Consider the following 24,853-nt stretch of genomic DNA (forward strand, 5'->3'; position numbering starts at 1 on the left):
GTGCTGAGTTGACTCTAATGGGAGACATTAGTTGATTGTCCAACTGAACAGAGATTTTGAGAGGACTAGCTCTGACATGTGTGATGACTTGGTCAAAATTATCTTCACTCACATCACTGATTTGGTTGTGAATGCCATTATTTAATAGGGGCAGCTTTTCAATCCCCCCCCTTCTTTGCCCAAGACAATTGTTGCCATTTCCATGTGCAAATGGCTTGATGAGATCTTCTGCAATTGCCTGGGACTTCTTAGATTTGGCCACTTTATATACCATTTGCTATGAAGCAAGTAGGCATTTTAAGCATGTGACAGGCGTGATGCACCAAGTAGCCTGTATTGAAAGTGTACTTCCTCTAATAATTATTCACATATATGTACTTGTGGGCCTGAGTAAATATGCTGCTTGAGGGATGGGATTTGTGATTAATGTTGTATCATGGCGCACTGAGTCAATGCCACAATTTATGTGGGAGTAACTTCTGGATAAATGTATAGCTGGTTAATCTCACTGTCAATAAACTCGCACCCTGCTAGTGTGAATGAATGAATGGACTGGGCTACCAGAATATGGAGAAACAAACAAAGGCATTTACATCTCTCTCAGCTTGAGCAGTGGGAGACTGGAGTGTGCTTGGGGCAAATATTACTTCCTGTCTCCCTCATGCTCCCGAGTCTTTTCCATTATAAATGGGGAAGTCAGTGGCAACAAGGGAGGTGTTTGTTTAGCTGAACAAACTGGAGATTGACTGAGTTAATTCATGTGATGAAGGTAGGCATGGTACGTGTGAGCAGAGATAACAGGGGAGCCCCAAGGGGTGAAATATTTAATTAACTTTCGCAATGGTGAAACAACATACAATGATTATGTCAGATACAGCATTATGATTTTAAAAGCAATACTCTGACAATCCATTACTTACTTTACTTACATGTTAATTCTGTTATTTCCTCATTTTGTTTAAATAAACAAGACGCCTATCTATGCAACAGAATCACCTACTACCACTTCTCAAGGCACACTGGCAGATGGCTGAGTGATGACTTCTTACTTGTCACTCAAGGATACAAGCCATTCTTTGTCACACACCCTGAAATTCCATCTTGCACCCCCTGGGGATGTGGGCACTCCAGAGTGGGAACCTCTGCTCTAATGTGATCTGAAGGATATACACATTTCTAAATATATGAATGTGTCATTAACAGATGACATTTTAAATATATATTTAAAATATGGCTCTTAAGTGAAGAAAAACGAAATTCATGAAAATCCTATAGAACTACTATATGACTGCAGATTGAATTTTCATGCTTTACAGGCTATGCAACAAGGCTGTGAACCCAAATAGCCCATAAGAAAGAGGGATCAATGAAAAGGATACAAGTCAATTCAATACATAGTACGTACAGTCAGCCCTCCTTATCCACAGATTTTTTATCCACAGATTCAAACATCCACATCTTGAAAATATTCAAAACAAGTATAAATTCCAAATAGCAAACCTTGATTTTCCATTTTATATAAGAGACACCATTTTGTTATGCCATTGTATTTAATGGGATCTGAGCATCCACGGATTTTGTTATCCATGGGGGGACCTGGAACAAAGCCCCAGCAGATACCAAGGGCCCACTGTATGATCATATTCATGGCTCATCCTGGCTCTGTGACAAACTTGTGAACACTTTATAGCTATTTCATAGATATACCAATCACACAATGAAGGGTACACATAGTAGTATACCCATTCACCTCCAAATCATTATAATATTCCAATATATTACACAAGTTCCCAAATCCTTATTTTTTACCTCAGCCTATCAGCTTCTTCTTGTGACATAGAAGCAATTTTTGGTGATTCTTTATAAAAACATTTTTCAATTGGAGGTAAATCTGGTAAAATTGAAAGGAAAAATCACTGTTATAATAGTCAAAGAATACACTTTCCTATATTATTACCCAAGATGCTAGTGAATGCTGATGGGAGTGGAAAACTCTGTTGGTAATGTGGCAATTTCTTGCCATTGTAAGAATGGTGACTTCCCATTCAGAAGATGCTATGTTTGCTCAGACAACAAGCCTCTGGAAACTTTAGAGATAATAATTAATGAGGGAAAATACTGTTCTAAGACAGCCAACCTGCTCTGTCTTTAACAGAAAGGTACTTTATTCACATAACATTTTTAAGAATGATTTTTGCACTTCAAGCAGACAGTTCTATTGGGATAGACACAGATGTAGTTCAGACAAGACTTGCAAGGACTGGTTACAGATATTAGTCTATATCAAATAAAGGAATGCAATTAAGCCACGCATAATTTTAAATGACATGACATTTAATAAATTATAACATTAAAACTCACATTTGGCTTCAAAGGTGAAGAGATTCACTAGATAAAAAAATTGAAACAAAGCCCAAAAACACTAAGAAAAAAATAAGAAAAAAACTGAGCTTGTTTAAACATTCATACCACGTGGCCCAAACAGCAGTTATCTCCAATAGCATCCAGAGGTCACGATATCTTAAATGGCAAAATGGGACTCTAGAAGCTTCTAGGACCACAATTTACCATGGGGAACATATTTGGGGGAAGAGTTGAAGAAAGCTGGTTGGGGGGGGGGGGGGAGACTAAATTTCTCCTAACGTTTCCTAATGCCTGCTGCAATAAGAAAAACAGGTGTACTGCTGTGCGGCATAGCATTATGACTCATACATTTGTCCATTCTTTCCTTTGGAAGGCACCAACACAGCGTGATGTCACAGCTGTAACATTACACCAAAACAACATGCTTTATATCAAATTCTATGCCTTCTGCTTTAAACAAGAATAGGCAAAATATGTCCCTGGGGATGTATATAGCCACTCTAGCTTGCTTCTGGAGTCCTCAATCCTGCCCCATTACCATGGCAACCTTTTTCCCTGTCCAAAAAAGAGTTGTGAATTGTCTTTCTTGCAGGAGTTGCAATTCATTGTTTAAATAGGTTGCAGCTTACCCCCTAATGGTTCCCCCACTCTCTCCCATTTTTCAAGATCAGAAGAGGAATTCTGCCATTTTGCATTTCATTTTGGGGATTTTCTTTGGCAGGCTATGCAATCCCTGTAGAATTCTAGGACCAGAAATCTGGCTCCTGGGCCCACCTTGCTTTTATCACTCACCAGAGATCAAGAAGCAAACAAAATCAGTAAGTAGGCATATGCTCTGAGAACATATTATATAAGGAGGTAGATGGCCAGAGGCAACATGGTATACAATTTCTTTTTAACATGTTATACTAACCAGCCCACTTCATTGCTTCATATTTATCTTTATTTGCTCGAAGAGAGGCCCAGTTAATGGACTGTTTAAGATTAGTGCATCCAGACTTCAAAGCTCCAGAACACCTTTCATTGTGGTAAAAGCTTCCTTCCTCCTGTTTGTAAGCATCTGCTAAACCAAAAATATTTTTGAATCAGATTACTGTCCAGCTTAAATGATATGGATGAGGGTCATTTCAGATTAAAAATCTAATCAGAGCTACAAAACAGTCTAATCCCATGTGGCTAATCAAAAGACAAACAATCCCAACTATAACAATGTTTTATTTTTGGACACATCATGAAGGAAGTCCTATGTTCTAGAAATTCACAATCTTATCCCAAAACACTTTCTACAAGTCTTGTGTTCATTAAGGCCTCAGGAATAGATTTGCTGTCTATAACTGAATTTTAAAGAAGCAGAATTAGGCAGTAGAGGAATTTTAAATACAAAATGCATCCAAAATTTAAGAGTCTTACCTTTAACACACCTCTCTCCTACACAGCTTTGTCTAGATCTCTCAATAAGGTCATCAATCAGCATTTTGGCTTTCCTTTTCTTATCATTACCACCAAATACCTTTATTTGAGCTTCATAATTTCCCCGTACAACCTAAAGGAAAATATTTCTATTTATTATAAGGTTCAAATACTAGAATCAACACCACAACACTCCTCCCCAAACTCTTATTTCTGGGCTCTTAGACCTCCTTTGCTAAATGCAAGTGGGGGTTCCTAAATCACAGTTATTCTAAGACAGCTGACAAGGATGTGGGATGGATTTTGTTCTATTTCTGAAACTGCAAAGTTTCGTGCCTAAAACTACACTGTATCATTACTAACATTATGAGTGGATGAACTATCAAAAAAAAAATGAGACTCTTTCATCATTTTAATTATTGCACCATAAACAAAGGCTTCATCTTATGTCCCAGCCATACATTCCATCCTTGTGTATGAGGGAGCAAAGACTGCCGCTACTGGCCCCAGCCTTTGTGCATCTGTTGGCTCTGCTCCAGAGCTTCAAGCATTCAGTGAAAACTAAGAACAGATTATACATGCATAGGGTCTGTATTCATAATGAGGAACCCTGGTGGAAAAGGTATCCACTGTCACATATACATCTGCATGCATACAAAACACGTCCCCTTCCCTCTCTGGAGGGAAGTGCCAGAAGATGTGATCCCACTCTCATTTTATACATTGACAGAATATGAGAAAAGAGTTTATACTCAATAAATATGTTTATATTTGATATACAACTAATTTTGGAGTTGCTAAAGTCATTTTGTTAACAAGGTTCAAAACCTTCATTTTTCTCTCTTATAATTTAAATGTTAAGTCGTTGCTATATCTTAAAACATTTAGATAATTTACAGTTAATCTAATAAAAATAATTTCCAAAAACTGTGAATATAGCAATAGCAAGTACATTTCTCTACTGCTTATCAGTGCACTTAAGCACTCTCTAAGTGGTTTACAAAGTGTAAGCTAATTGCCCCCGACAATCTGAGTACTCATTTTAGCGACCTCGGAAGGATGCAAGCCTGAGTCAAGCTTGAGCCCTTCGCTAGTATTGAACTCGCAACCTTATGGTTTGTGAGTGAGTGGCTGCAGTACAGGCATTTAACCACTGTGCCACCAGGGCTCCACTTCTGCTAACTGCAGACTTTCCACCTGCAGATCTGAGCTTCTGCAGATGGCAAACCCTGGCTTTATCAACGAGTGTGTGCACAAGTGCGCATGTGTGCCCATTGAAAAGGAAGAGACTAAGGTCCCATGTTTTTTTGCTATCCATGGGGGGGGGGGGAGAGATCTGGAATGGACCCTCTGCGGGTAGCAAGGGACTACTGTGTATTTAAACCCCATTAATGCTGTTATCCTATAGTTCTTGCTACAGCATCCAAAGCATTATGGGGAAAACTGGCTTTCCCCTTCTTAGATCAGAGAGGGAGTATGCAGAATATGGTGGTATTCTACTCCCATACCAATACAAAAATCCACATCATTTACCTGATCGTGTAGTCCTATCCTTACTTTTTATAAATTATCATTTGTTTATACTCTCCAATCTGCCTGTACATGAACCTATGGTATAAAACTGTGGCCGGTTACACACCGGCACTTTAGTATGTGACAAGCACGCACTAGGGTTACAAAAGGGCGGTGCTTCTGCACCGGCCTAACCCTAGTGCGTGCTCGTCACGCACTAAACGGCGGCGGCCCTTCCATATGGCAGCCGCTGTGAGGACGTCACGGCCGCACCGCCTCTAGATGGGGCGGCGCGGACGTGACGTCCTCAATCCGCGGCAGGGCGCCTAGGGCGCCCTTTCCACGGACAGGGAAGGAGCTCCGTTTCGGAGCTCCTTCCTGGTCCGCGGCGCCGCTTTGCTTTGCTGGGCGCAGCCTTCAGAAAGCTGCGCCCAGCGAAGCAAAGGAAAAAGGGGCCAAGTGGCCCCTTTCTCCCCCTCCCCGCCGCCGCGGGGTGTCCTTGGGGCTTGAAGCCCCAAGAACACCCATTTTCAGGCTGCGGGGAAGCGGCTTTTTGCTGCTTCCCCGCAGCCTGAAAAGCGGCGGATCAGGGCCTCAGCGGCTGCCGGTGTAACCACTGAAGCCCCGATACTCCGGGGAAAGGGGCGGGTCCAGACCGCCCCAAATGGGCGGTCTATAACCCGCCTAAGTTATGTTTTAAATTGGAATTTTGTAATTGTGCTGGCCAAATGGCTGTAATAAAGTTATTATTATTAAAATCCACATCTCTCACCCTCCTAACACTGCCAGGGAGGTGAAAAATGGGATGACTGCAGGGTTATATGGGTGGGGGCAATTTAGAATCTGCAAGATTCAGTGCCCTTACAGCCTCTGTCTATGTGTGAAATATTGGAAGAAAACAATAATCTCCCCACCTTCAATGTAAGGGAAATATAAAAAAAGATGAAAAAACCCTCTCAAAATCTACTTCTTTCTTATCCTCACCCTATTTAGCTCATACTACCAGAGCACTTGATGTATTGGATGCTATAATACTGGAAAATACTGAGCTCATCAGGATTGTTGATTCAATGTTTTCAAGGTGAACCTGAACTGCCATGTTACACATTTCATCTCAAGGGAAAGGCTGTTCAAGTACTGTAGTAGGTACCATCACAGAAAAGACCATCTTCTTGTTACTTGATGGACTTTGCAGGATGTGGCCAAACCATGAGGACATCTGACAAGAATCACAGTGGTCAGGTTTATTTTGAAAAGCTGTTCTTTCAGTTATCCTGTGCTTAAGTTTTGCTAACTTTATAATATGAAAACCATAAACCTGGCCAGGTAACATACTGACAATCAATGAAGTTCCTTCAACAATGTGCATCATGTAACACTATTATTCTGTTCTGCATTAGTTGTCAGTTCCAGACTACATATGAATATACTATCAGCAGTCAAGATATGAGATTATCAGTGTTTTGGCTATACTGACTAATCCGTTCCTGGCCATGAAATGTCTGTTACTGATACATCAGCCAAAACTAATAAAAGTCACACCTTGTCACTGTAGTTACTAGGGCTCTAGTAAAACTGATAATTCAGTGAACACACCCTGACTCCATATTTGTTTCCTTCAGAAGTGCAGTCTTCTTTAAAAAAAAAGAAAGAAAGAAAGAAAGAAAGAAAGAAAGAAAGAAAGAAAAGAAACAAGAAAAAGGGAGCATGCCTTATTTCCAGATCTGGGAATGCTTCACCTATAGGATCTTCATCTTCCAAGGATTCAGTCACAGTTTATTGCCCCCCTCCATCTAGCCCATCACTGCATCCAGAGTGCAGAATCTGCACAGGTTTTCCTGATTCAGGTGTAACACAAAAATGGAGGTGCACTTCATCAGCCCGCTCCTGACATTGTGTCATGACCTAGAGAAAGCCCTCCCTCTACTCAGTCAAGACTTCTTAATAGTTAGCAGAAAAGCCTTTATTGAAAGATCAGAGAGGTCCATCTAGTATGACTTCTTAGAACTGAGAATCTAACACACATACATCAAATAAGAATTCAAATTCTACATCCCAAAAATCAAAAAGAAGTTGAGATGCTTGAACTCCACCACCAAATTTAGCAGGCATACAGTTTCTCAAAACAAATTTGCAATACACACACATTTACCAAAACCATCATCTCTTCAGATTTTTTTCTTTTTGTTCTCAAAGATTCTGACCCTGGTAGTGTTACTTGACATAACAAACCTTGAAACCCTTCAAAGCCATACTGATAAGCATTTTAGTACATTCTTTTCCTAGGTTGTTAACAATCCAAATAATGCAGCATCTTCGTTTGCAGCTGTTTTCACCCAAACAGTCTTTACTTATTGTACAACAGTTTCAAACACATTAAAACGTATAAAAACAACACATTTCTTATCTATTCATAAGGCCCATATAACACTATTTAAATATCTCAGGGCCAAAACACATTGCAGAAATAATCCAGTTTGAGACTGCTTTAACTGCCCTGGCTCAGTGCTAAGGAATAATGGGAAATGTAGTTTGTTGTGGCACTAGAACTCTTTGACGAGGCGGCTAAATGTCTCACAACACTAGTTCCCAGAATTCCCTAGCACTGAGCCAGGACAGTTAAAGCAGTCTCAAAATAGATTGTTTTTGTAGTGTGTTCTGCAGTTATATTTCTTCTCTCTCTTCTATTAACTTTATTCTTAAACAAATTTATTAAATCCTAAAAATCTTAACCTGTCACTGATTTCTTTAATTCTTTGAAAAGGCACAGATGTTTTTGTTAGTACATAGTAACACATGTTTTCATTAACAATCAAACTGGAGCTTACAATATTCCCAAATACAACATTCTCACAGGCAACTTAACATACTGTAACAGCAAAATGAACCTTTATATAACCAAACATAACACATCATAGCTAAACATAACCAAACAAATAGATTAAAAAACATATTTTAATTTTAACTGCCCTGACAAAAATGACCATCATCTGAACAAAGTTCTGCAAAAAATGTACACAATATTAAGAACAGAAATGGCAGATGAACAAGTAAAAGAATGTATAATAAAATGGGCAAAATACTGGTGCCCAAATACATTTAGAATACTGAGAAAAGGTTGGGACAAAGTCTTTAAAATGTACAATGAAATATGATCTGAAATAAAATTTCTATAAAATGATGTAGATGTGATATTTAACACACTGGAAAGACTTTAAAATGTATTAAAATGTTACTAACAAATGTTGGAAGTATAATGTTGGGACATTTTACCATAAGTGGTGGTCATCTGATAAAGCTCAGAAATTTCGGACTCAGATCCACCTAATGCTGGCGGACATTTTAAAAATACAATTGGCCCTTCATATCCACAGATTCTTTGCCCACAAATTCAACCATCAACTACTTGAAAATATTTTAAAAATATATAAATTCTAAAATGCAAACCTGGATTTTGCTGATTTATATAGTGGATACCATTTTACTATGCCACTGTATATAGCGGGACTTGAGCATGCATCCGTTTTAGTATCTCTGGGGAGCCCTGGAACCAAAACCTAGTGGATACTAAGGTCTCACTGTAAAGGTCCAGAAGAGACTGGAACTTTACTTATTGGGAATGATGGAAGAAGAGACGAAGGAAATGTGGAAGTGTTTTACAATGTATGATTGAGGTACTGAGAACTGTGTATGCTCAGAGATAGAAAGATGGTACAGTATTATTCCAACATAAGAAGATTGGTTTATGAACTTGCTGAAATGGACAAACTGACAATGTTGATTAAAGAAAAGTCTTTGATTAATTTCAAGAATGATTGGGGTAGTTTTATCAACTTTTTGAGACAATGATAGTGGAATTAATCAGTTTTGGGTTTTACAAGATAAGATAAAGATAACAATATTTTATAGAAGAGGTATAAGTGCTATATGTTTTTCAGGACATTTAATATAGTTTGAGTTAAAGGATTTCAGGGTGAACTTATATGTGTAATGTTTGTATGCGTATTTTGTATTTTATGTTGGAGAGGTTATGTTGTCTGTAGTTGTTTTTTTTTCTTTTTTAAAATCATTTTATGTATTTGAAACTATGTGCTTGAACAGGAATAATTTTAAAATATAAAAGATGCCCACTACCCCCAACTCAGAGACAGTCAAATACAATAGTAACAAATGCCACTATGAGACCAACAATAGTTTTACTCCCATGCCCTTCTCGTAGCGAAGGTGCAAAATCAGGACAAGTAAGTCAAATTCACTCCACAAACCCAAACAGAACTCAGACTGAAAGAGGTCTAGAAAACTGGTTTCCTCCAAAAACATTTGAATCTGGGTAGCTATCACTTGAGGAAGAAAGAGGTATTGGCTACCAGCCAACAGATATCCAAGGTCCAAAACACACTACAGAAATAATTCAGTTTGAGACCACTTTAAACTCCCCTGCCTTAGTGCTAGACAATTATGGGAAATGTAGTTTGTTGTGGCACTAGAACTCTCTGACAGAGAAGGCTAAATGTCTTACAAAACGACAGTTCCCAGAATTCCCTAGCACTGAGCCAGGGCAGTTAAAGCAGTCGCAAATTGCATTATTTTTGCAGTGTGTTTTGGACCCAAGATTTCCGAATCTAAAAGGGGCTTCTTCAGGAGTGCAGCAACTTCTTTAAATGGTACTCAGTAGCACCACCACCACCACCACACCTACCGCAAATGATGCATTCACAAATTCTGGACTCCACACTCAAGCTAGCTTTCATTAGCCCAAGAGGGGAAATGATCAGTCTAATTATCACAAACTTCTCTATGCACTTAGGCTGCACCAATGGGAACTGCTTTCCTCCCCACCTGTAAGACTTGAGCAAATTCAGAGTCAATGTGCATCAACCAGTCCAGGATTTTGAAAACAGCAAAGAACTTTATTGAATACACATAATCAGTAATTCACCAGCCAGTGTTTAAGCCAAAACTTCTTCCAATAGCCAAGCAGTTTATTAAAAAAACCCAAATCCAAACTCATCCCCAACTCCATTTGGCACCAAAACTAGCACCCACCTCCACTTCCCACAGCTTAGTCCCCTCCACAGTCTATCCCCCATTCTAGACTTTCTCACCAACACTATCTCTTTCAGAGTCAGGTATTTCCACCATCCACCCCCTTCTTACAGTATTAGACACTTACGCAGCCCACTCCACACACACATTCCAGTCCTATCGTTCCCATAACTATCCTGACCAGCTGCGTGCATCCCATCCCCACTATGCCAACTAGCTATCCACTTACCTATAAACCACAACAACTATCAGTCCACCCATCAGCCCTCCTAGCAATCAAGCATATAACATATTTTATTATTTGAAAACCAACCCCTCCTCCCTCCATTAATCACATATTCAGAATCCTGACAGAAGCCATGCATTCATGGTTCTGACACCACCCCCAACTGAACAGACATCTTACTTGAGTAAGTAAAACTGGTTCCTAAGTCAGTACAACAAGAAGTGATATGATATTTCTCCCCTCCTGGTATTTTAAGAGAAAAATACCAGGAGATTATTCTAGTGGGAATAAAAGCTATTCTTGAGGTGTAAATGAATAAATAAATAAAATCAGTAACTCAATAAATCTGGATTATAACTTTAATTCAGCATCACTGAAGTAATTAGCATGTAAGTATAAATCTCTTTCAGGAAAATTCTAGACATATCTAAGTCAGAAGCTTCATTTAATTCATTCAATAAAACTTCTAATTATATTCTATGGAGGAATTAGTCAGCCCTTCTTATACACAGATTTTTTATACATGGATTCAAGCATACACGGTTTGAAAATGTTCAAAAAAAAGTATAAATTTCAACTATCAAACCTTGATTTTCCATTTTTTATAAGGGACTCCATTTTGCTATGTCATTATATTTAATGGGACTTGAGCATACACGGATTTTGTTATCCATGGGGGTCTTGGAAGCAAACCCCAGCGTATAGCAAGGGCCCACTGTATTTGGTAATGATTCACGCACTAAACAGGGAGAGCATTTCCTCTTTCAGCAGATCCTGTTACTACTTTTCTTTATTCTTACTAATCATCTGATATATTCCTGTAACAATCTTAATTGCTTTTGGTATTTTTTTTAAATCAGTGACTCAACACAGAATTCTTTCTCACAGAAACTTTTCTACAAAGTGATAACTAGTAAAAATAAAAGGATTTGATTTTTTAGAGATAAACATGAACATCTCACCTGTATTTTACATCCTGATGATTCCTCAAGTTCTTTAATTTGAGATCCACCTCGACCTGTTATGAAAGTAAATTAACACATATACAAATTCCCAGAAAAGATACTGAACAGTTCACAAGTAATTAGTGTTTTCCTAGGTGAACAGTTCCTAGTCCTCTATAATGTTCACCGCTATTTCACTGTAAAATGAGTGAAGCTATGATACATTAGAGATCCCAAGTCAAACATCTGAATAAAGAATAAATAAAACCAACAAATAAATATACAATAGGAAATCTTCTTTCTCCAACCCAGTGCACATATAGTGCAAATACAGCTGAAACTAGTTTTGTGTTTCTCACACAATTCCATTTTTATAATCCATTAACTAATCAGTTAAGTAATTTTTAACTTCATTCCTTCTACACTATATTCCTTCTACACTATAAAATCACATTTACCAGACTGAACTCATGATTTTAGATTGACAGGCGCTTCATTGGGAGTAAGTCTCACTGAATGAAACTGGACTTACTTTTGTGTAAAGGGATAGGACTACACTGTGGAAAAAACTGTGAGCACTGGGATATAAAATCACTATGTGTTTAAGTATTAAACAGATTATTGTTACTGTGGGCTTCTTAGTAATGTTTGATTTACAGCAACCCTAAGGCTAACCTATCATGGGATTTTCTTGGCAAGTTTCTTCAGAGGGGGCTTTGCCATTGCCTTCCCCTGAAGCTGAGAGTGTGACTTGGCCATGGTCATCCAGTCAGTTTCGGTGGCCAAATTGGAAATCAAACCATGGTCTCCAGAGCCATTGCCCAATGCTCAAACCATGCCAAACTGGCTTTCAAATTATTCCTGCTACTCCAGAGTAGAGACAAATTTATGCCTGCTCCTTTAGAATACAGCTGTGAACCAGGTGGTTTAACTCTGGGAGACCAGAGCCCAAAAAACTGCATGGAAACACACTGGGTGACCTTGGGGAAGTCACACTCTCTCAGCCTCAGGGAAAGGTAATGGCAAACCTCCTCCAAACAAATCCTGCCAGGAAAATCCTGTGATAGGGTCACCCTAAATTGGAAAGGCTTGAAGGCACACAACAACATTTCTTAACTCACAAGATATTGAGGGGTTTTCCTGATCTCGCCTTCGAAACAGCTGGAAGTGAGGTTGCAAGGTAATCCCCTCATTTGCCATTGTGGACACTTTCATCTGTATTGGGCTGTGTCTGAAACCTACGATGTCTGCAGCAATCCTTGTAAACCTTGAGGCTGCATCTGCGGAGCATATGCCACTGAACTTAAATGGGTCGCCCACCTCTCCAACTTGAGGCCCAGAAGCCTGCGTCCCCTTCTTCAGGATGACCAGGTGGCAAAGGAGGACAAGGCACCACAAAATGTAGGACATTCAAGATAAAGCCCAAAACCAGTCATAAGAATGTAAATTCATGCTTCCTAGCCATGCACAAAACAGAGGATATTTTGTAATTCGTCCTGAACAGAATGCTGGGATGTAGGATATGTTCTGGAAAAGGAGGACTGAGTCTGGTCACCCTGCACAGCTACCACCTTTTCCCACCTCCCTTTTTTCCTTTCAAAATTAGTGAGTGTGAGGTGGGCAACTCTTCTGGATGCTTAAGGAGGAGGTGGCTGTTTCCAACAATGGAGGCAAGCTACAGGAAATGAGATTCCACAGAAACATTAGGAGGAACTTCCTGATGGCAAGAGTTGTTCGACATTGGAACAGACTCCACTGAAATGTGGCGGGGTCTCCTTCTTTGGAGGTCTTTAAAAAGGGGCTGGATGGCCATCTGTTGGGTATGCTTTGATTGAGAGTTCCTGCATGGCAGAATGGGGTTGGACTGGATGGCCGTTCTTGGGGTCTCTTCCAACACTAGGAATCTGTGGTTCTATTTCAATGATACTATACACAGCACAGCTCAACCATGATCTGAACAGATCCAATTCAGTTTTTTTTTAAAAACAACCATATACTGTAATTTCTAACACAAGCTTCTTCTATGATTCTGTGAACAGGTCCAGGCTCCACAGACTACGACTCTGGAGACCAAGATTCAATTCCCAGTTCAGCTTGAAACCCACTGGATGACCTTGAACAAGTCACACTCTCTCAGCCTCAGGGGAAGGCAATGGCAAGCCCTCCTCTGAATAAAGCTTGCCAAGAAAGCCCCATGACATAACTTGAAGGTACACAGCAACAACAAGTTAAGCAAGCCAACGTGGCCCAGTGTTTCAAGAAGGAAGAAAAGAACATTTTTTTGTGAGTGAAACAGTGAAGTTCCTGAAAACACATTTCAATCCTGACACACGATTCCATGTTTGTACCCCAGCGAGTTGGACTAAAGAGAGACAGCGTGGGGTAGTGGTTTGAGTGCTGGACTATGAGTCTAGAGACCAGGGTTCAAATCCCCACTCAGCCACGCAAATCCACTGGGTGACGTTGGGCCAGTCACACTCTCTCAGCCACAGAGGATGGCCATGGCCAAAAAACCCCTCTGAAGAAAGCTGGCCAAGAAAAAAACACCCATGATAGGTCCACTTTGTTGTGTGCCTTCAAGTCATTTCTGACAAACCTGTCATTGGGTTTCCTTGGGCGAGTCACACTCTCTTTGCCCCAGAGGACGGCCAAAAACCTCTCTGAAGACAGCTAACCAAGAAAACCCCATGATAGGTCCACCTTGTTGTGGTTGTGGGTGTGATGTTGTGTGCCTTCGAATCACTTCTGATGAACCTGTCATGGGGTTTCCTTGAACCTTGGGCCAGACACACCACACTCTCTCAGCCTCAGATGGCCATGGCCAAAAAGACAAAAAACAAAGAAAACCCCTTTCTCTGAAGAAAGCTAACCAAGAAACCCCCCCCCCCCCCCGGATAGGTCCACTCCGTTGTTGTTGTTGTTTTGTGCCTTCGAGTCGTTTCTGACGAACCTATAATAATAATAATAGTAATAGTAACAATAAAATTCCAGCCTCCACATCATGGGGTTCCCTTGGGCAAGCCACACTCTCTCAGCCTCAAGGACCCCCACGAAGAGCCACCCAGAGAAGGAGCACCGGGGCCTCTACCTATGAGGGTGCCGACGAGGGCGTTGTCTAGGGAGAAGCACAGCGGCGAAGACCCCGCGTCCTCCCAGCCGCCGCCTCCTCCTCCTGCTCTCCAAGAGCCCTGTGCTTCCGAGGGACGGGAGGAGCCCCGCTTCCTCCCCCGGCCGCCCTTTTCGCCAGCCGTGCTGCTCCTGGGCCGCCACTCGGCCAGGGAGGGCCTCCGAGGGGTCCCCCGGCCCCGGGGCTCCCCGCCGTCGCCGCCGCTCTCCTCCCAGTCCGACATGGCGGGAAAAAACCGAAGCCGCCTCCTTCCTCCTCAAACGCTCGCGCCGCTCCGACAACGGCTGGCTCCCAACTGCGCGCCTCCCTCCGCCGCGTGCCGCTTCCCAACCGCCCGATTCCAGGGCGACGCTGTGATTGGCCAGAGCGCCTTTCGTCCTCGGGACGTGATTGGCTGAGGCTCCGAAGGGTTCGGACCACTTACAAAATGGGCGCCTTAGCCTCAGTTGCTCTGTGGCGGGGAAAGCATCCACACTGGTTTGGCGCTGCTTTTTGTGGCTCTTTGCTATGGAATTCTGGGAGTTGGAGTTTGTTGTGGGCCCACAACAAACTCCAACTCCCAGAATTCCATAGCAAAGAGGCAGACAGCGAGTTCAAGCGAAACCGAATTATTTCTCTAGTGTGGACGCAGCCATAAAGTGAAGATGTTAATTCTGTGGCTGCATCCACACACAGTCTCAACTGCATTCCATTTACATTTGAAAGAACAACAATATCAAATACAGTACGATTAATTTCCTGTAAACTGTGTAAATCAGCATATATATATATATATATATATAGTACATTTCAAACTAGGCTGCTGCTATATCTGTATTAGCCACCATTCTCCATAATAAGCTTAATATTTTAGTATTACTATTATTATTTACTATATTTCTTCGGAGTGTGCTTTTGGAGACTTGCAAAAGGCCACTCATATAAATGTGAATTCAAGCTTCTTAGTCATTCTCAAAATGGCGGGCCTTCAAGAAACAGGGAGGACATGACCAAATAAAAGCTTTAAAAAGCTCCACACATATTAATGGAAATACATGCTTCCTCTCAGTCGTGTTCAAAATGGAGGACAAAACCAAAGGAAAGCTTTAAAAACACTCAGAAATGAAAATTCGTTGCTTCCCAGCCATGCTCAAAATGAAGGAACGGAATTGGAGGACATGACCAAATAAAAGCCAAACAACAAAACAAAACACTCATAGAAGTGGAAATATATGTTTCTTCTCAGCCATACTCAAAATGGAGGACACAACCAAACGAGCTTAAAAAACACTAACAGACATAAAATTCATGCTTCTCAGTCATGCCCAAAATGGAGGACATGACCATAGAAGAGCTTGAAAAACACTAACAAATTAAAATGCATGCTTCTCAATCATGCTCAAAATGGAGGGCCTTCAAGAAAAATGGAGTACTTGACCAAAGGAAAGCTAAAAAACCCACTCATATAAATGTAAAATCCATACTTCTTAGGCTCCAAATGGAGGACATTTTGGAATCCCTCCTGGACAGAAGATTGAAATTGAGAGGATGTCCTGGAAAAAGGACAACTTGTCAACTTGTCTTATATTTTTTGGTTCTTTAAGTCATTTCTGACTTATGAAGACCCTGAGGCTACCCTATCACTTGGTTTTCTTGGCAAGGTTTGTTCAGAGATTTGCCATTGCCAGAAGATATGAGAGAGTGTGACTTGCCCAAGGTTACCCAGTGGGTTTCCATGGCTGAGCAAGGATTCGAACTCTCTTCTCCTGGGCTGCATCGGCACTGCAGAAATAATGCAGTTTGACATCGCTTTAACTGCCCTGACTCAAATACTATGTAATTCTGGAGTTGTAGTTTGTTGTGGCACAGAACTCTCTGATAAAGGCGGCTAAATGTCTCTCAAAACTGCAGTTCCCAGAACTGCAGAGCATTGAGCCATGACAGTTAAAGTGGTGTCAAACTGGATTATTTCTGCAGTGTGGATGCATCCCTAGTGTCCTAAACTAACACTCAAACCAACACCCCCATCCCAGCTCTCTTTTGTTCACATGGAGGGAGTTCTCTGCTATTATACTAATATCATAATTGATAAGTTCACCTGAATCAAGTGCCATTTTCAGCATCCTATAAACAAGTATGGAGAACTCAGTTCATAAGGTGTCTTTTTGCATGAGTGGAAGACATTTTTCACCTTTCTCCTCTTTAAGTGTTATACACCACACATGCTTAGGTTGGTGCACACACAGGCACACAGACAGATACATAAAATAAGGATTTTTTTCTCACATTGGTAGTGTCTTCTGTTTGTTGTTGTGATTCTTGTGAGCTGTTTGTATGACAAACAGGCTATTGCTGTGAACTGTAACCAATTTAGCTTAAATAAGGAGGTGAATGCACCAAGTGAACAGGCAGCCACTGGTGTTAATTTCCAGCAACAAATCAGCAGACAAAAAAGTCTAAAAAAAGAGAAGAGTGCCACACCGCTTATCCTTATCTACTTGTCTGCAGACCTGTTGATCAGATGGTATAGGTACACAGCCTTTTCAGTTGCACAGAAAACTAGGGCGCGTTACAGACCGCCCAGAAGGGCAGTCTCGCGCCGCTGCCGGTTGCTCTGCAAGGGAGACACAGCAGCCAAACTGCGTGGCTCCCTCGCGGAGCAAAAAAGAAGCCCAAAATGGCGCTTCTTTCCACGGCGCGGGTATGACGCCACAAGGTGCCAATGGCGCACTCGCAGCGTCATATGCACTGCCTGATGTGCAGACACAGTGCGTCCGCTACGTAAAGATGGTGGCCCCCGTGTGGAACAGGCGCTGCCATTTTGTACGGACTGGGTCCGTATGAGGGTTAGGGGCGTCCGGAAGGGACGCCCCTTTCTAATCCTAATATGGACCCAGTCCGTACTTTATGCCTGTTTGTAACGGGCCTAGGTAAGCAAATAGAATCAAGCAACCATTATGGGTATAAATATTTTAAACTGCTTTACCAGCACTTAAAAAAACAAGTGCCATCCCATACATGTTAATTCACAAGGGTGTACCACTGCGTTCAGTAGCACTTGTTCAAGACTTCAACCTAAAACTGTGCATATGTTCCTTAAATCTGTTTTAAGGGTCAATTTAACTTCAATTTTATTGCTAATCCTTAAATGTAATTTTGAGCCACAATTTTTTTGTTCTATAATTTTATTGATTAACCATCATTCATCATGAAAATGTGTGCTTATTTTAGTAATTATGAGAATTCTGGCAGATGGGTCCAACATCCATAGTGAAGATGCAGAGTGCATGTAGGTAACTGAGTACCACAGAAGCATTGGATCCCTTGTGGTTTGCAAGATCCCAGATTATGGTTTGGATGTCAGGAGTGAACGGATTATGGGTTGGCAGGAATATTCTTTTATATGTAATGTAATGGGAGGGTCTTTAAACGCCCAAGTATTAGTTATCAGAAAAGTAAATAGTATGTAAGATGTGGTGTACTGAAGCCTTCAGTTTATTTCTGCAGTGTGTTTAACCAGGAGTGGATAAGTGGATGATGCAATATGATTCATTTTAATTTCTTCCAGATTAAAAGAACACATATCACAGTATTTTAAATGCTTTTTATTAACAACAATATGGATTCAGTTTCTCATGAAATTGCAATTAACATTTTATTCTAATGTAATGGCTAATGCCATTTTAGCATCAGTGGAAATGTCCCTTATCTGTTTCCATTACAGCCATATAACCAGCTTCTTAGCACTTCCCCCTCACATTTGTTAGTACCTCGTAACACTCTTAATGGCAGAAGATGCATTGTTAGTGGAAATACCGTACCTATTTGAATGATTCAAAGCTTTATAAAATCTATTAAACAAATTAATTCAAAAATTTGGAAATATATTGAAACATTTCAGGGTGAAGAGGGTAAAGCAAAGCAAAACAGCTCACCCTCTCCAAAAGTCTGCCTTGTTATAGACCCATCACAATATGAAACATTTTCTTCAACTCAGAAGAAATGGCTCAGAAGGGCAATCTAAGTTGTTTTGCAGATTAGTCCAGTGAAGTCAATAAAATAGTACAGGGATAAATTTTGTCTGCTATATTCATTTATTAAGGACCATTCCTAAACACGGTTTTAAGTGCAAACCTATTGGGTGCTGAAATGTTTGCATATTTAGGACAGACTGAGGCTGCCAGTTCTGAGTACATTTAGGCTGAAGCTAAACATTACTTACAAATTGATGTAACACTGACTCAACAGCTCTTCTTACTGCCTCATTCTGTTCCTAATTTTCTGCTCGTTTATGCCATCCAGATTTGACTGCTCAGAAGGAACACTGCAAAAAGCTATTCTTCTGTATTTTTTTTCATGCAGGGAGCAAATCCATTGAATTCAGTGGAGCAAAACATACTTCAGCTGTCTTTGTTCCTTTATTTATATATTTTTATTTTATTTTTTCACTAAATTCTACTTTGTTCTGTGCTTCTTCACTTTATACTTTTCATGTTACTATTTTGTGCATTTATTTTTAGAGTCAATGTGACATATGGATTAATTTAGCTAAGTATTAAGTTTCCTCAGGAAATAATTGGAATATGATCACTTTAACTTTAAACAGATGCTTAATAAAAAAAAGAGCATAGGCCTGCAAACTCGTAGCTTGGGACAATGCACCTGTTGAAGTAAATTAATAGGAATTTTAATTAATTAGGAACTGCAAATCCCAAGTCAGAGACTAGTGTTTTAAGAAATATTTGCCTGGGTACAGAAAGGTTGAGGTATATGCTACCATCTTTAATGACAGCAGTCAATTTAAGTATTGTTACCTCATATAAAGAATGTGGGCAACATGAACAAAAGCATACAACCTTTGCCATATTGAGTTCTAGCTCAGAACATTATGTTCATATTTAAATAAAAATATAAAGCAGAAGAAAATATATATATTTGTAAAACATATGGTCATTAAACTTATTATTATTATTATTATTTGTTATTTCTCCAACCAGGAACATGTGTATCAAAATACATTTATTTCTGTAAACTGTAATCCCCAGACTAGACATTATTCCCCGTTTTATTTGTCTATAATTTTTACAGTTTCCATATGTTCTAATGTAACATCAGATATAAAAGTCTGGATGCATAACAAAGAAAATACTGATTTCCCCACCCCACTGCATACTGTACATTCACTGTGACTTGTTCAGTAGTATTCAGCATGACAGTAAGCAACTCCTGGAGGTATGATTGTGAGGGTTCAGTAACCAGGAGGGACTTCTTTTTAAAACTTGATCTTCTTAATTATTTTAGTACAAGAAGATGTTGTTCACATTCTGTGCATGTAAGATCTCCCACCAAATAAATTAGGAGAACCATACTGTTTTGAAACATTTTAATTAAAATCTTCAAATAATAATGCTTCTAAAATGCCATCAACTTAATGTTTGGAAGAAAATACTTTTAGGATAGCATTTGTAAAAACCAGCAAAAAGATGGGGGTGGGAGTGGGAATTCAAATTGCTAGTTGTAGTTTGGCAAGGAAATTCCTGATTTGCTTGCATTTTTTGAAAATAGCCACTCACTTTCTCATACATCTATATGAGCATATTTAAGACTATGAGAACTCATGCATGCCATGAAATTAAGGCAAAAAAAGCAGTTTCTAGTTGGTGAATTATTTAACCCATGAGAAGTAACTGAGGCTGCCTTGTAATAGCAATCTGCTCTGCTCACACTGGAAATGCAATTTGGATATATGAAGATGTGATTGTCTCTACAGACATATGGGAGCAAGATACCGCATGTTCATATTTGCAGAAAGGGAAATAGGCCTCATTACTGGTACAAATGTTGTTTGCCCTGTGCATTTGCAATAGCTCATCTGTTAAGCTTAAATGAAGACATATAGGAAGTTTCATGTAAAGCACGAAAAGGCACTATAGAACATTCAGTAAATAAAGAAAGGAAGTATTATGTGTGTTCTGAAATTTTAAAAAATGTAATGCCTTGGCTAGCTGGATAAATTGTAGTAATCCAAACAAGAAAATGTTTAAAATCTGGGTCACAGACTAGTTTAGGCAGAAGGCTACTCTGTTTCTCTACATCATCACCACTTAGCACAGAGGCAGTTGATCCACACCCTCTTTTTACTTTGGTTTGACAGTTTTTGGGAACAGACAGAATCAACTGTAGAAAGGTAATTTTGGGTCTGAACAGACAGGCCAAAATAAAGCTGCTTTGGGTCACTTTGGAGATATGCTGTTTCAATGATACATATGTCCTAAGAGGCCGGAAGCTGTGTCAAAGCCCCGCTCCAGTCCTAAGGACTAGAGTGCAGCTTTGGGGCAGTTTCTGGCCTCTTAAGATGTGTGTGTCATTTAAACAGCATACCTCCAAAGTGACCCGAAGCAGCTTTATTTTGGCCTGTCTGTTCAGGCTCTTTAGCTTAGAGCCCTCCAGTTATTATCTCTAATGTAGGTACTGTGGAAGTTAATTATATCACACAAAGATGTTGCAACCATTAACCAAATGTGATACAGCAACTTGTAAAAATAATGATGTAAAATAGACCATGGTTCATATGCTTCAAGATACCTTTTCTTAGAATTTATCAATGGAGCTTTAGAACAGGGAAAGCTGTAGAACATTATTTATCATCTGCAAGTTTTATAGGAATGATACAGCATAAACACCCACCGGTTGGTGTATATTTTCTCCTAATAAGATTATCAACAATAAGCCTTTATAGTCAGAAAATTCTTCCCAACATTGGAGGAAGAAATTACAACTGATTCAGAGTAAACATTTAAAATTGCTTGTAGCATTTAACCGCCAGTAAGACATCTTGTGACATTCTTGTATACTCTCATTCTCAGCAGGGCTGGCTCACAAACCATTACCAGCTAGTAGTGGCATCATTCAATTTGTATAATGCCTTTGGAATCATTAGAGAAAATTGAACACATCACATCTTGCTCATGAATATGCTCAAGCTATATATTTCTGGGGTATACCATAAATATCAACATTGATTATTTCAGTTGGGAGTGGGACAGAGACAATTCTGGAACATACATTCAAAAGAGGCCCCATTTTTTGACTTTGTATAGTTAAGACAAACAAACCAGGAAGAAACTATAGGCAGGAACTATGCCTTAATTTCTTGCCAGTACAAATGTCTGAAGGATCTGACAGGTAGTCTTCAGTGCTGTCAGATGAGCTAAGATTTCCTTTTCATTTTTATTTGAGAGGAGAACAGTGTTTAGATTAAAAGAAAGCATTATAAAACCTTCCCCAGCTTATTCTTGTTTTCCTTTTCTACTCTTCTCATTCCCCACTGTATAGACCCATTTAAAAAAATACATTTATTTTAACTTTCTTTTTAAAAATGTATAGTCTCCTTTTATCTCCATTCTTTCTTTCACTGCTTTCTAGCTAATATATTTCTTTTTCCCCAGCCTCTGATTGTGCTATCATTCAACTTCAGAAAACATGGACTAAAGGGAGAAAATACTAATCTACAATCAAGTATCTGCTTTTTCCTTGCACATATTTCTGCCCAAAGAATTTAGATCCACAAGGAAGTCATCAGTGAATTTGGAAAGTGTGAAACAGAGAACATTTCACAAAGCAAGTCTTCCCTAATGGCCTGGAATTTAGAACATTTCATAGTAAAAAAATGTTCAGTCACAAAAAAACTCATTAAAAGTGCTGTGCAAAATATTTTATCTTGGTTCTGTACCTCCAAAGGAATACAGAAATCAACACTCTTCTAAAATTGCCAATTAATCTTAGTTTGCAAGTAGCAGCCATTTCTAATCTCATATTACAGGTTTCCTTCACTAGCAGCTGTTGACAGTTTTATTGTTGTAAACGTAAAAATGGTCTGCTTCAGGTCATATGTAGTATTTAGTTAAATCAGAAGCAAAGTGCTTTACATGTTGTGTTAATTTTATGTATTATAGAAATACCATAGTTTCCAAATGTTCAGATCTTTTTGTTCTTTAATAAACCTGAAGCATATAGTTTCCCATTTATGCCTACTGTACTAAACAAAAATACCAGTGTACTGTAGGTATAAATTAGGATATCAGTCGTCTAAACATGCATTTTCATGCACCTGAAAGATATGGACTCATACAACTGCCTTTCTTCCTGATTAATTTTTTTTTAAAAAAAATCATCAAAAGGGTTTTCAAAATAGTCCATGCTGTGATATGTATGACTGAAAGGATTACTCTCTGAACAAAATCCACAAAATGCTATTTAAGTTTGACATGAGGCAGGCTGAGAGTATCAGTACTGTCTCCTGGCTTGCAAATACTTTGAGATGATCTTGACATTCCAGTCCTCAGAGAGTCAGTAGAGAGAGTAGTTTCCACTAATGGGTGGGAAATAGCCTCAAAAGTCTCACTTTCTCTCTCTGCTTCCAAGTCTTCATCAGTTATAAATAATTTTGATTCCCTCCATTTGCTGTATAATTCTTGACTGCCTCTTGCACTACTGGTATCACTTCCAGAAATATGTACATTCAGTTCTTCTGCTGTAGACTGTATAAGGTTTTGTACTGACAGTGATTTCCCTATATCCATTTGCGCTATTGGTTTCACTGAGATTAGGGGTTCCCCTTCTGTTTCAAGGCTTTTTCTCCACGAATTATCTTTTGTCACACCAGACTTTGCATTTTGTCCATTATCCTTAGAAGCAACAAGGCAAGCGGTGACATCAGAAGTATTTTCCTGTGTGCTCACAGGAATAATATGTATAGGTTCCAGTCTGTTGATAGGCTTTACTGATGAAAAAGGGGGTATCTGTAATGTCGTAGGTGTTGTTGGCTTCGATGTCTGGTTTATTTGGTTTAGTGTATTATTAGCTGATAGAACTACAGGTCCATCACTTGGCACCTGTGTGGCTTGACTATGCATAGTTGGACTAAAAGCATAGTAAGCCTGAGGGTTAAATTCATTTGGTGTCAGTATAAGCTGGAGGCCACATGGCATGTTGACACTCGTTGATCTGGATACACATTCACTAGTTTGGGCAGAATTAGACAACTCTTTACTATCTACAGAACTTTGATAATCAGAGGTCTGATCACATTCAAAAGGTGTCATTTGAAATGAAGCCAAAGTTAGTGCAGACAGAGATCCTTTCTTCAAGACCTGCTGGTAAATATCTAGCAGAGAGTCTAATTTTGACTCTATAGATTGGACCTGGAAATGGAAGAAGAAAATAGTCTGTGAATGTCAAAGGATGCATGTTGTGCAGATGGTAACAAAGTATACATAAGATTGCTCTTCAAATAAGAAACTTATTTTATGTGAATTTTCAGGCAATGGCTATGAGCACAGAGTGTTGGAGATCAGTTTTACATCCCTTTGGCCCTGAGGCAGCCACTTTAATTTTCCAACACACACACACACACACTCACACTCACACACACACACACACACACACACATTGAGAGATTGACAGAGAGAGAGAGAGAGAGAGCGCCCAGGGAAAACTGCAGTTGGTGGCTGCAATAGCAGCATACCACTTTCTCCTGGCACTCCTGGAAGGACGAGGAGAGGAGGAGGAAAAAGGTGGCAGCAGTAGCAATAGCAGCTTTTAGGTCCCCTGGTCTCTGCTGATAGAGGAGGAGGAGGAGATGTGTGGCTAATAACTCTTTTTAAAATGCCTTGCATTCTCCCAAGTGTCAGGGGAGCAAAGTCATTTGGGAGATCACTGGAAAATTGGCAGTACACAGGTACTTGGTAATGGCAATTTTCCTCCTGGGAGCAAGCATGGCATTTTAAAAAGAGTTGGCAGCCACTCACACCTTTCCCTTTCAGCTGTGAACAGGGAATGCTAGAACTGCTGTTGCGACCTCCTCTCTCCCTTGTCCTCTTCTCCTCTTCCTTCCATTGCTGTTGGGAGAAGATAATGCCTCACAGAAGCAGGCAGGCAGGCAGGCAGGGAGAAGATGAAGAAGACAAGAAGGCAATGTAGGGATATGGCAGGAAAGAGGAAGGAGCACACCTTGTAGAGCTGTTATGAGAGCAGCTGTTTATGAATACTGTGGTTTGAAGCTGAAATTGGATGGCAAACTGCAGTGGTTCAAAAATCAGCTACTTTTGGGGGAATCTCGGGGGAGACCGGGAGATACTGAGGGGAGTGCAAAAGGGAGCTTAGAAGAAGCATAAAGCTCTTCCTGGCTTACCTCAAACTGCTGGGGGGGGGGGGGGAAAGAGTGTGATCAAAAGTTTGCCTTCC

At 39.9% G+C, this 24,853-nt stretch overlaps 2 protein-coding genes across 3 annotated transcripts in view; both read right to left on the minus strand.

The window, feature by feature from the left end:
• Positions 1 to 14,945, minus strand: part of LOC149311379 (putative ATP-dependent RNA helicase DDX43) — a 49,417-nt gene extending 34,472 nt beyond the window's left edge. The window contains exons 1-5 of one of the 2 annotated variants that reach the window (XM_089530912.1): positions 14,591 to 14,945; positions 11,521 to 11,576; positions 3,775 to 3,907; positions 3,278 to 3,427; positions 1,810 to 1,891 (exon numbers count right to left, since the gene is read on the minus strand). In XM_089530912.1, the coding sequence (XP_089387038.1) occupies positions 1,810 to 1,891; positions 3,278 to 3,427; positions 3,775 to 3,907; positions 11,521 to 11,576; positions 14,591 to 14,852 (683 nt within the window). In that variant the 5' untranslated portion in view covers positions 14,853 to 14,945. The remainder of the gene's footprint in view (positions 1 to 1,809; positions 1,892 to 3,277; positions 3,428 to 3,774; positions 3,908 to 11,520; positions 11,577 to 14,590) is intronic. The other variant, XM_089530913.1, reaches the window with a different exon arrangement.
• A 6,034-nt stretch (positions 14,946 to 20,979) lies between these two features.
• LOC149311380 (potassium voltage-gated channel subfamily KQT member 5-like) overlaps positions 20,980 to 24,853 on the minus strand; it is a 411,580-nt gene continuing 407,706 nt past the window's right edge. The window contains exon 14 of the mRNA XM_089530917.1: positions 20,980 to 23,811. Within this exon, the coding sequence (XP_089387043.1) occupies positions 22,861 to 23,811 (951 nt within the window). The 3' untranslated portion in view covers positions 20,980 to 22,860. The remainder of the gene's footprint in view (positions 23,812 to 24,853) is intronic.

The sequence above is a fragment of the Sceloporus occidentalis genome, unplaced genomic scaffold (assembly GCF_023333645.1).
Source record: "Sceloporus occidentalis isolate IW3139 unplaced genomic scaffold, rSceOcc1.0.p SCAF_6, whole genome shotgun sequence".
NCBI lineage: Eukaryota > Metazoa > Chordata > Lepidosauria > Squamata > Phrynosomatidae > Sceloporus > Sceloporus occidentalis.